At 38.7% G+C, this 12,562-nt stretch overlaps 2 protein-coding genes across 4 annotated transcripts in view; both read right to left on the bottom strand.

Moving 5' to 3' along the window:
- LOC112153685 (protocadherin gamma-C5) overlaps positions 1–12,562 on the bottom strand; it is a 529,198-nt gene that overhangs the window by 502,594 nt on the left and 14,042 nt on the right. Inside the window, exon 1 of one of the 3 annotated variants that reach the window (XM_036213885.1) lies at positions 8,157–10,847. The exons of 1 other annotated variant lie outside the window; for it this stretch is intronic. In XM_036213885.1, the coding sequence (XP_036069778.1) occupies positions 8,157–10,547 (2,391 nt within the window). In that variant the 5' untranslated portion in view covers positions 10,548–10,847. Of the gene's footprint in view, positions 1–8,156; positions 10,848–12,562 lie in introns of those variants that run through there. One more of the 3 variants, XM_036213896.1, reaches the window with a different exon arrangement.
- Positions 1–12,562, bottom strand: part of LOC112153677 (protocadherin gamma-A12-like) — a 34,032-nt gene that overhangs the window by 2,590 nt on the left and 18,880 nt on the right. The window lies entirely within an intron of this gene.

Here is a 12,562-nt window from a genome sequence, read left to right on the forward strand (position 1 = left end):
AAACAAAAAACAAAAAAAAGGCACGTCTATTTAATTAAAAGTCAACAGAGACGGAGACGATTGATCCTCTCATCGTGGTTTTCACGTCATGCCTCCGTTTTCCGCGCTAAACACAGCGTTTGACCCAAATGACTCTAACGACCAGGGAGAAAATGACAAAGGCTTTTAAACTCATTCCCCATTTGTATTACTGATGGAAGACAGTTTTTGCTCCAACTAAAGGACAAAAAGAAAAGGCTGATCAGAATGTAATGATACGAGGTAAACATGTCTTTCAGCACCGGAACAATAAATCATTAGGACTTTTACGCACAAAAATGTTGCGTAATTCAGGTCGAAATGTGGATGTGCAAAACTCGACGCAAACGAAGGTAGCCTAGAATCACCCCAAAAAGATGCATTTATCATCGCTCTCTTTCAAATTGACATAAAATCGTGCGTTAAACATTTCAGTGATTTCTTTGTGCGTACACACACAAACAACCGCACGCAAAGCGCCAATATTTTAAAAGCAACGAGCCGAATGTTCCAGTTGTCAATCAAGAAACCACAAATATTAAACCATTATTGTACATAACTCACATGTAGTCTTTGATTTCTTTCTGTACATAATGAAGCAGGAATGATTTAATACATGTAAATCAATAAACTACATGTCAACTGATGAACAAAGCGGCCGAGAGGCCAAAAAAGTAACAGTGTGTTATGTCGCAGAAATAAAATAACAATAATAATAATATTGATTAAAACTAGTGTCCAGCAGTAGTTTAACCTCATACATCTGCCGTTACATTTTCAAAATGTGTCTTGATATTGCGTCATTGGCATCTTGGTGCGCTGATCGTTGTGAATCCTAATTCTACAGATGCGAGTTATGAACAGCTTGCACCCTCAAAGTCCACAAAGTTGTTGCCATCGGGTTTTGCTACAATACTTAAAGAGACTGAGAAAGAAAAGTTTTTTTGTTTTTTTTTGTTTTTATAATTGTATTTATTTTATTTTTGTCCATGAACAGTAACAAAACCAGACGGAAAATATTGTAACTGTTTACTTTTCAATGATAACTGTATGAAACCTTTATTCCATCTGCACATTTTCAGATGTAGGCTAGGTTTATGCCATGCAATGTTCTGATACAGTATAAAATAACCCTGTGGTCTCGAGAAAAAAAAAAAAAAACTTTGAGAGCTTTTTGCACCAGAATATAAATGTAAATGGCCCATAGACAAGGAATATGATCAGAGGTCAAAGTATGTTCTAGTGTCCAGATAGTCTGACAGTTGACGGTTTGCTTTTTTCCCTGTTTTTGCGTCTTCAAGTTAAGTATGAAGGTATTCGCTCTAGCTGAGCAAGGACTCCTCTCATAATGTGGGCATCATTGACATCTGACGGGTTTGGAAAGGTTGCACAAATTATGCATCTAAAGAGTTAAGAGCCAGTCAGCAAAGAACAACAAACACATCACGAATAAAATACAAAAATAAAAATAAAAAAAATACAAAAACAAGAGCAACACCAGTCTCCCTGCTTAGTACATGGAACGAATTAATAGATGCATTCAGCTAAGTTTGGGAAATGTTACGCTCAATCACGAGTAAGAATAAAGTGTAAAAGTAAATCCATTTCGTTTTCAGGACCATGGATAGCGTAGTGGGAGCAGAGCAAATTTCACTTTCCAGACCACAAGGAACAGCTCTTTTAGCTTTATCAAGTCTCCGTACATATAACCCAGTTCTTTCACCTGATTGCCTCTTGTTAAAAATACAAATAAAATTTTATTGTTATTAGTATTATTATTATTTTTGTTAGTGTTGTTATATTATTTATAATCATAAGAATATGTATTTATGTATCTATTTGTTTTATTGTTAAAAGTTTAGAGATTTTGTTATAACATATGATCACGCTCGTTTGACACTAAACCCATGCATACGTTTTTATCTTTTTTTTATTTTTTATTTTTAGCAGCTTTATGCTTTTAAACGTCTGGAAATACAAATATATGCTTAGAATTGATGGATTTTAAACTGAGAAAAACTTTAAAATTAAATGACACGGATGTTTCAAAAATTTAAATTGAAATAAAACAGGTCAAGCTGTTCCTACCTGGGATGCATCACTAGAGTCATCAAAAGCCTCCAGAAAGTCAGTAGGACTCTTCCTGAGAGTCTGGTCAGCAGGCAGCGTGTTGTCATTGTAAGAAGACACAAACTTAAAGTCACTGGTTCGAGATCCTGTTGTCAGGTAGGCGTCATAATTGTAAGCGCTGCGTAAAGTTCCTGTGCCGTCAACATCTGCGTAATTAGGAGGCAGATAACCGCTGGGGATGGCAACTGCTCCATCAAACAAGAGTCGGGGCTTTCTCCTGCGACAAAACCTCACACCCAAGATGATGATGATGAAGGTCAGGAAGAAGGTGGACACACAAACCAGAGCGATGATCAGATAGGAAGTCAGTTTGGAGTTCTTCTCCTCGTAAGAAATCTCCTTGAGTTCTGGCACCTCAGCCAAGTTATCGGAGATGAGTAAATACATGGCACAGGTGGCAGACAGAGAGGGCTGTCCGTTATCTTTGACTGCCACAATCAGGTTCTGTTTCATGCTGTCAGATTGGGAAATGTCCCGCTGCGTCCTGATCTCTCCACTGTGCAGACCGATGGTGAAAAGTCCCGGATCAGTGGATTTGACTATATGATAGGACAGCCAGGCGTTCTGTCCAGAGTCGGCGTCCACCGCGATCACTTTGGACACCAGAGAGCCTCCGTGTGCAGCTTTGGGGACCAGCTCGGTCATGAAGGAGCTGCCCTCCGGGGCGGGGTACAGAATCTGAGGAGAGTTGTCGTTCACATCCCAGATCAACACACTCACGCTCACGTTGCTGCTGAGCGGAGGAGAACCGTTGTCTCTGGCCATCACCTGCACTTGAAAACTCCTCAACTGTTCATAATCAAACGACCTGACAGCGTGGATCAGCCCCGTGTCTCCGTTCACAGACACATAGGAGGACACCGGGGCTCCGTTCACCTCAGCAGCTAACAGAGAATAAATCACTGTACCGTTTTGTCTCCAGTCGGGGTCTCGAGCGCTCACCCGACATAAAGTGGAGCCAGCTTGGTTGTTTTCGCTCACATATGCGCTGTACGACTGTTCCTCAAACACAGGTGGGTTGTCGTTGATGTCAGCTACAGATAAGTGAACACTTTTAGACGAGGACAGAGGTGGAGAGCCCTCGTCAGTGGCAAAGATGCTAATGTTGTAATCAGACACTAGTTCACGGTCCAGCTGTCCTGTGCTCACCACAGAATAATAGTTTTTGATGGAAGGAACCAACTTAAAAGGAGCGTTGCCTTGAATGGAGCAGCGGACCTGTCCGTTCTTGTCAGAGTCTCTGTCCTGCACGTTAATGATGCTCACCTCTGTACCAGGAGGGGCGTTCTCTGGGATGGAGCTGGACAGAGATTTAACAATAATAACTGGAGTATTATCATTTACATCAATAATATCAATAATCACTTTTGCCTCTGAGGTCAACCCATATCCATCTTTAGCTTCAATCAACACTTCATATTTTGAAAGCTCCTCATAATCAATGTTACCAGTTACAATTATCTCTCCATTTTTTTCATCTAGAGAAAACTTATTTTGCATTTTATCAGACAATCGGCTAAATTCATAAGTTATCTCTCCATTTATTCCTTCATCTGCATCTGATGCGCTCACTCTGATAACTGGAGTGTTTAGAGGAGAGTTTTCCTGTAAACTCGCTGTATAAACAGACTCAGTAAACACAGGAGCGTTATCATTAGCATCAAGTACTGTCACATGAATGACTACAGTCCCTGATCTCTGAGGAGAACCACCATCTACAGCCGTCAGCAATAATCTCAGCTCCTGCTGCTCCTCTCGGTCCAATTCTTTATTCAAAACCAGTTCTCCATATTTATTACCGGCATTTGTGGTTTGAACATTCAGCACAAAATGAGAATTTTCCTGCAGGATGTAGCTCTGAACTGCGTTCAGGCCTATATCTGCGTCATGCGCAGCATTAATGCGATACCGAGCTCCTTTGTCAGCTGATTCTCTTATTTCCAGCTTTATAACATCTTTCGGAAACACCGGTGCGTTGTCATTTATGTCTTGAATCTGCAAGGATAAACGGTGCAGCTCCAGAGGATTTTCTAGAAGCAAATCGAATTTAAGAACGCACGTCGGCTTTTCTCTGCAATGCTCCTCACGATCTATTCTGCCAGTAACAAAAATATCTCCGTTTTTCTGGTTAATTCCACAATTTTGTTTTCCATCTTGTTCCACCTCAACACGAGGTTTCCGCCCAGCCAGTCTATCCAGTTCGAGTCCGAGATCCTTGGCGATATTTCCAAAAACAGATCCGGGCTTCAGCTCCTCTGGTACGATGTAGTCCAGGTCACCATTTACGCAGCGCACGAGAACAAAGACAAAGAAAAGGCCAACTCGGCGTGAAATGCGCATTGAATGTTCCATATTTCCGATCTTCTTCTGCTTTGGTTGCTTTGGTTTGTAATACCAGTAAGAAATCTATTACCGAAATAATATCTGTCTCAGCAATCTTGATTTTAAAAAGAACCTAAGCCGAACTCAGTAATGGGTGGTGTGCAAAACGATCTGAACATCGCTCGTGTTTTAAGCGGACCGACAGTGACACCATGAGTCCGATGGACAGATTTGCCACATTCTTTTTTTTTTTTTTTTTTTCTTAAATCTGTACCGTTATTTGGGCGGCGCGACTGAAAGAAATAATGATTCTTTCCAATCTTTTATTTTCAATAACTGTTATGGTGATAAGTATTATTTAGATATTTGGGTGAAAGGATCCTCTCAAATAGTAAAACTTAGTTTGATGAAAGAGTTATGTGATTTTTTTTTTCCGTATAGTTGGAATTCCCGAAAAGTAAAACAATGCTTTAAATTTTATCTTGCCTAATTTACCAAATTCTAGTATAAGTGTATAAATCTAACCAAAGAGACATACATATGTTAAAAATAATAATGAATTGATTTTTTTTTTTGTAAGAAAAAAGAGTTTCACCATGTCTTGTTGTTGTTGTCTTTACAGAAAAGAAATTTTTTTTTTGATGGCAACAGATAACCTTTGACTCTAATAATCCTATTAAAACCTAAAAAAAAAAAACATTGTAATCGTCCCTTTAAACTGTCCTGTCTTTGCATTGTACGTCTTTAAACTGTATGAAGCAAACTTTACAAAAATGATCATCAAAAGCATCTACATTAAAAACAATAATACTAATGGAGGTAGGAATATATTTGAAACAAAACTGCAGTGCCCGTCAGAATGCCAAGAGTTTCAGCACCAAGGACAGCGAACTGAACGCCTTCTACTTTGAAAAAATAACACGGGAAGGCCACGGAAACATTGGGCTTTACAGGTTAAAAGTGTTTGGAAAATGTAAGACAGACGACGTAGACTATTTAAAAAATGGCACCTAAATAACAACTGTGTAATTTACACACGTGACAGATGGAAACCTCAGACCATCAATTATCTAAACTACTTTGTCCCTTTGCGGTCATGGAGCCAAACACAGCCACTTCTGAGCAAAGGCAGGGTACACCCTTGACAGGTCAGCAATCTGTCGCAGAGGCTCAACCATACACCTATCCACACTTGCATTCACCTAGGGACAATTTAGAGTAACCAGTTAAACTATGAATCAAGTTTTTGGACGGTGGGAGGCGGACTCCAGAGAAAAACCTACACATGCACGGGGAGAACATGCAGATTCCACAAAAAAAGGTCTCTTAATGGTGTTTATGTTACAGGTCCCCCAGTTGGGACTTGAACCAGAGACCTTCTTTGTATGACATAAGAGCACTAACCACTTCACCATCATGTAACCTAAAACCTAAAACTAATCTGTTCAATCCAAATAACACGCAACCTCAAAACAATGAAAAACAGCTGTGTCTGTTTCAAAACTAGTCACTGCACATGAGAGGGTAAAAACATAGAAACCAATTTAAAGAAAGCAGCATTTGAGAAAAGAAATACCACATTATTACTTTTTTAAGAGTCACTGGGCTCATTTAAATGACACCACAGGTTCAAAATCTTGCCTTACAGGGTAAAAAAAATGTCATAACTAGTATAGCAACACAAACAGAAAATTTCTGTTTATTCAGACAATATGATAATCCAATGAACAGAAACTCAATATGATATAAATTACATGTAAAAAAAAGTGATAGAATTACATAAAAAAGAGTGATTATTATAAAATTAAATCAGAAGGAACTTAATGATGGCATTCCAAGGAGAGAGAAAAAAAGGCAAAATTTGAAGTGTCAGTAATGTTAATTTTGTTGATACGCATGTTAATAATAACCAATAAAAATTTATTAATTTTAAAAACATGAATAGGCATACATTTGTGCACACATAAGACAGATAAAAAAAGCTCCACCTAAGATGAGACATCATCTTCTCCATAGCTATTAACAAAGTCAAAGGGACTTTTCCTCAGAGTCTGGTCAGCCATAAAAAGTTATTCAGCCTTCGGACCCATACACATTTATATTTATATTCTTTATAAATGTTTCGTCTCCTGTTTTAAAACCAGACGAATAGCTAACAGCTATTTTTATTTTATAACTGCGTTTTTGTATTTGTTTTGATTGTTGTTGAGTTTGTTGAGTTGTTCAGTTTTGATTGATTTCCTGGAACAAAAAATGCATTTATACATATATATACGTGTGTGTATGGGTGTTTGTGTGTGTGTGTGTGTGTGTGTGAGGCTTGCAGAGTTATTGAGCTAATATACACAATCAATGTTGAACAACAATGGAGTCACACAGTCAAGAGATTCAGATGCATTTAAGACCGTTTTTTTTAACACCTGAATGCAATATTGTAATTTTCCTCTTCATAAAAATATCATCTGCTATGTTCTTCTTTTCTTCAGTCAAGATCACTTTTATTTTATAAACTACCACCAGATATTTAATCTGAAAGTAAAACAACTTATTTAAAAACACCTAAAATGGACATAGCAACAGCAAGAAAAATAATTTAAAAATATGCGTACTCATTTACATTATTGATTATTGGTTAGGCCTAAGAAAAACTTATTAAAATAACTTCTAAAAATGAATGTTGGTTTGTTTATTCATGTATCCTATACACACTCAGAGAAAACATGCAAATTCTACACATAAAAAAAACAAACATACCCTTATTCAAAGCAGGACTTTCTTGCACTGAGCTAAGAATGGTAACCACAACAACACCATGCAGGGCTACAATGGTTTCCAAAATTCCAACCAACTCAAATTCAGCACCAAGGACAGCGCATTCTCCCCACTGTTTCCCATTAACAAATGTCTTGTATTGTTGGTTGGAAAAACAAAGTATTTTATGCAAAATATGTATATTTTAATATGTAAGATGTATCAATTGTGCTAGGAAAATATAATTTAGTTAACTAGTTTGTTGCATATTTTACTGAATAACAATACAAAACAATGCAAATAAAATGAAATGTATGGACATAATCTAGTGAGGTAATTGAGCCATGCCTCCAAAAAGAAGCGTCTGGAGATACAGTATGTCTTTCTCAGTTAGACTGGGAACCTTACATTCCACCAAAACGGAAGGCATCACTGAAAAGACCTCTGCCCTCACCACCCAGGTTTTAAGGGGAAAAAAACTTAACCAAGGATGAATAAACGGATGGATTTTACTTTTTACTGTTTCATAACAGAAAGAAAGTACAGATACAAAAACATGTGCGCCGTCATCATAATGGAAATACGCTTGTCTTGATTACAAAAATTCAGGATCCATTGTTCTGACAAGAAAATTGTTTGGAGTTCTATGAATATTTGTTTTGGGCTGAATTAATATTACTTTTTGAGTAAAGAACAGTAAGAGAATGGTGTAGAAAAAACATCTAATTAAAATGAAAACAAAAAAGGATAAATAGCTCCTAAATCAAGATGCAACCCTGCTGTTTAAAACAATAATAAATAAATACACACAAATGAAAACGAATTAAAGATATAAAAAAGCCTTAAATTCATTTTTTTAAACTTAATATTTAGAAAAAAAAAATAAAATAATATTTAAGACATGAAACCAGCTCGGGTGATGAGTAAGTTCCTACCTGGGACGCATCAGTAGATTCATCAAAAGCCTCCAGAAAGTCAGTCGGACTCTTCCTGAGAGTCTGGTCAGCAGGCAGCGTGTTGTCATTGTAAGAAGACACAAACTTAAAGTCACTGGTTCGAGATCCTGTTGTCAGGTAGGCGTCATAATTGTAAGCGCTGCGTAAAGTTCCTGTGCCGTCAACATCTGCGTAATTAGGAGGCAGATAACCGCTGGGGATGGCAACTGCTCCATCAAACAAGAGTCGGGGCTTTCTCCTGCGACAAAACCTCACACCCAAGATGATGATGATGAAGGTCAGGAAGAAGGTGGACACACAAACCAGAGCGATGATCAGATAGGAAGTCAGTTTGGAGTTCTTCTCCTCGTAAGAAATCTCCTTGAGTTCTGGCACCTCAGCCAAGTTATCGGAGATGAGTAAATACATGGCACAGGTGGCAGACAGAGAGGGCTGTCCGTTATCTTTGACTGCCACAATCAGGTTCTGTTTCATGCTGTCAGATTGGGAAATGTCCCGCTGCGTCCTGATCTCTCCACTGTGCAGACCGATGGTGAAAAGTCCCGGATCAGTGGATTTGACTATATGATAGGACAGCCAGGCGTTCTGTCCAGAGTCGGCGTCCACCGCGATCACTTTGGACACCAGAGAGCCTCCGTGTGCAGCTTTGGGGACCAGCTCGGTCATGAAGGAGCTGCCCTCCGGGGCGGGGTACAGAATCTGAGGAGAGTTGTCGTTCACATCCCAGATCAACACACTCACGCTCACGTTGCTGCTGAGCGGAGGAGAACCGTTGTCTCTGGCCATCACCTGCACTTGAAAACTCCTCAACTGTTCATAATCAAAGGACCTGACAGCGTGGATCAGCCCCGTGTCTCCGTTCACAGACACATAGGAGGACACCGGGGCTCCGTTCACCTCAGCAGCTAACAGAGAATAAATCACTGTACCGTTTTGTCTCCAGTCGGGGTCTCGAGCGCTCACCCGACATAAAGTGGAGCCAGCTTGGTTGTTTTCGCTCACATATGCGCTGTACGACTGTTCCTCAAACACAGGTGGGTTGTCGTTGATGTCAGCTACAGATAAGTGAACACTTTTAGACGAGGACAGAGGTGGAGAGCCCTCGTCAGTGGCAAAGATGCTAATGTTGTAATCAGACACTAGTTCACGGTCCAGCTGTCCTGTGCTCACCACAGAATAATAGTTTTTGATGGAAGGAACCAACTTAAAAGGAGCGTTGCCTTGAATGGAGCAGCGGACCTGTCCGTTCTTGTCAGAGTCTCTGTCCTGCACGTTAATGATGCCCACCTCTGTACCAGGAGGGGCGTTCTCTGGAATCGCTGTCATTATTGATTTCAAATAAATGATCGGAGCGTTGTCGTTCACGTCAGTCACGTCAATCATTAACTTGGAATCAGATGAAAGTCCATAACCATCCTTTGCGTAAATGCGCATTTCATATTTTGGATCAGTCTCAAAGTCCAGCGTTCCGATCACTCTTATTTCTCCCGTTTTACTGTTTAAGGAGAAAACCTTTTTTGCTTTTTCTGTGATTCGACTGAACTCATAAATCACTTCACCATTAACGCCTTCATCCGCGTCTGTGGCTTTCACCGCTGCTACAACGGTGTCGATCTGCGCGTTTTCAGGTAAACTGGCTTTGTAAAAGGTCTGATTAAACACAGGCGCATTATCATTAGCATCGAGCACCGTCACCTTGATAGTCACACTGCCCGTTTTGGGTGGATTCCCTCCATCAATTGCAAATAAAGCAAAATTCAAATCCTGCTCTTTTTCACGATCAAGCTCTTTGTCTAAAATCAGCTCGATCTTCTTGGATCCATCAGTATCATCCTGCACAGACAACACAAAATGCTCGTTCTTTTCTAAACGGTATTCTCTTACTGTGTTTTGTCCAACGTCCGAGTCGTGAGCTTCATTAACACGATATCTTTCTCCTCGATCGGCTGACTCGCTTATTTCTATCTTAACTAAATCTTCAGGGAAATGCGGTGAATTATCATTTATGTCCTGGATGAGCAGTGAAATGCGATGCAGCTCCAAAGGGCTTTCCAGAACCAACTCAAATCTAAGCACGCACGACATTTTCTCCCCGCAAAGCTCCTCACGATCAATGCGTTTTTTGATGATAAAATTTCCAGTTTTCTGGTCAAGATCGCAGAAGTGGTGATCATTTTCTCCAATGTCAATCCGAGCTTTTCGCTTGAAAAACTCCCCCACTCCCAATCCCAGATCCTTAGGAATATTTCCAACAATGGATCCGGGCCTCATCTCCTCCGGAATGGTGTAGCTGAGATCTGCAGCGTCGACGTTAGTAAAAGAAGCAATCATATAAGCGCAGAAAAAGAGATATTTTAGATCCTTCTTCATTTTTAAACAAAAAAAAAACACGAATCCCGTTTCTCCCGCGCGTCAAATGTATTTCCCGCAGAAATCCACGTCAATCCAGAACAAAAGCGACTCCGATTCTCAGACTGAGATGTGTGCTGGTTTAGAATGGGTGGAGGCAACAAGCGGCATCTGCGAGTGAGCAGCGACATCATGAGACCAACCGGAAAATATGTCCAGTGAACGGAAATAAGAGAAGAGAAAAACTGAGACAAGAGAAAAAGATTCGGAATGCATTTTTAGAAATATAAATATGAAAGTCGTTTTCAGGAATCCGTTTCAGATCCCCTGAAGAAATCGTCCTTCATATGCACTTCAATACAATCGATTCAGCACCATAGAAAGATATAGTGTATATTTAACAAAGACTAATTTCTTTTTTAAAACATAAAAATGTATGGTAGTGAAACATCATTTGATTGTCGACTTAAGAAATATTTTATATAATTACTAAATGTCCAAGGATGTACTGTTAACTGTAATGTTAAATTGTTATTTAATAAAAAATAAAAATCATAAAAAATAAAATCTTAAAAAATAAAAATCTTATTAAATTGAAGGACACATAAAAACAAATAGCAACTCTGCTCCAAATCACCTCAAAGACTTTCAGCATAAAGGAGAGACACAAACAATAATGCACAGCTGTTTATACACAAACACAAATAGTAATATCTTAGTCACTCTATGATCTACTTCATGAAAATGTCTAACAGGAACATAAAGAAAAACAATAAAAAAGTCCAGCAACATGTCTTGCTAAACTACCTTGAAAGTTAAAAATCAACACTAATTTGTATTGCATAAAAGCTAACTCTTAGAGGATATTAAAGAAGTACTCATGTATTTTTTATTTATTTATTTTGTTTACAGCTAGATAAAAAAAAACCCAGAAAATGCAGAGCTGGTGAAATCAAATGGTTGTAAAAAGAAACATTGTGACTAAATTAAGCTTTAAGAATTTGTGAAAATTTTAAACATTTTCTCAATATTCCACTAACAAGCAGAACACTTCCAAAATCACTCACAAGTCCCTAACATCTCCCTGATATCCTGAAAGGTAAATCCAAACTAAATCACTGCAAAATTAAATTGAAAATTCAATTTTTTCAAATAAATGTAACACCCAGTTTGTCGTTATATTTTGGGTTACAACCGCTCTATCATTTCCATTTAGAAGAACAAAATTAGATCAAATTCAAAAGTAGAATCTTAAGAACATTAGAACTTTCCAATAAAAAGTGGCAAGAACGTGTGAGATCACTAATAAATTTAAAATCGACACCATCCCTCTATTTTTAGAACATTTTGAGTCCCTTTTCCGGGTCATGGTGTTACTGCAGTCAACCCAGTGACTTTTGGGCAAAGACCATGTACACGCTGAAGAAGCTGTCAGCCTGTTTCAGGACAACACATTCATGCAGTCACACTGACATGCACATCTATATTGGCAATTCTAAATCCTCTATGGACTTATGAAGCATGTTTTTGGACTGCGAGAGAGTCAAAGGAGTAAACCCACGCATGTCCGAGGAGAACATGGAACTTCACACAGAAAGGATCCAGCCTGGAAATGAGATAACATGAGCCTTCTAACCATGAGGAGACAGCACCAACAACTGCATCACCATGCAGCCATAAAAATACTATATAATGTTTGAGAAAAAACTAAAAATAAAATAAAAAAAGTCCTCACTGCTTGTTTTAGAAACCCTCTCGCTGAGTCAAGATTTCCCAGTGAAGACCTATGGGGATAAGAGAGCACATTGCAGCGTTTTGACTGAAACACATGATCCTTCAATGTGATAAAATAGTGTAAGGCATTACCTGTTGATTTTTATATCATATTTTAATTAAACTCTCAGTAACTCTTTCAGAACAAAAGACTTCATCGAAATTGTCCAAAACAGCAGAGTCTTCAGACATGAACAGATACTAAAACTGAAAAAACAAAACCTGTCGGTCAGTCTCTTCACACAATTTTGTTCCCAGATTTC

Source organism: Oryzias melastigma, linkage group LG10 (genome assembly GCF_002922805.2).
Source record: "Oryzias melastigma strain HK-1 linkage group LG10, ASM292280v2, whole genome shotgun sequence".
Classification (NCBI taxonomy): Eukaryota; Metazoa; Chordata; class Actinopteri; order Beloniformes; family Adrianichthyidae; genus Oryzias; species Oryzias melastigma.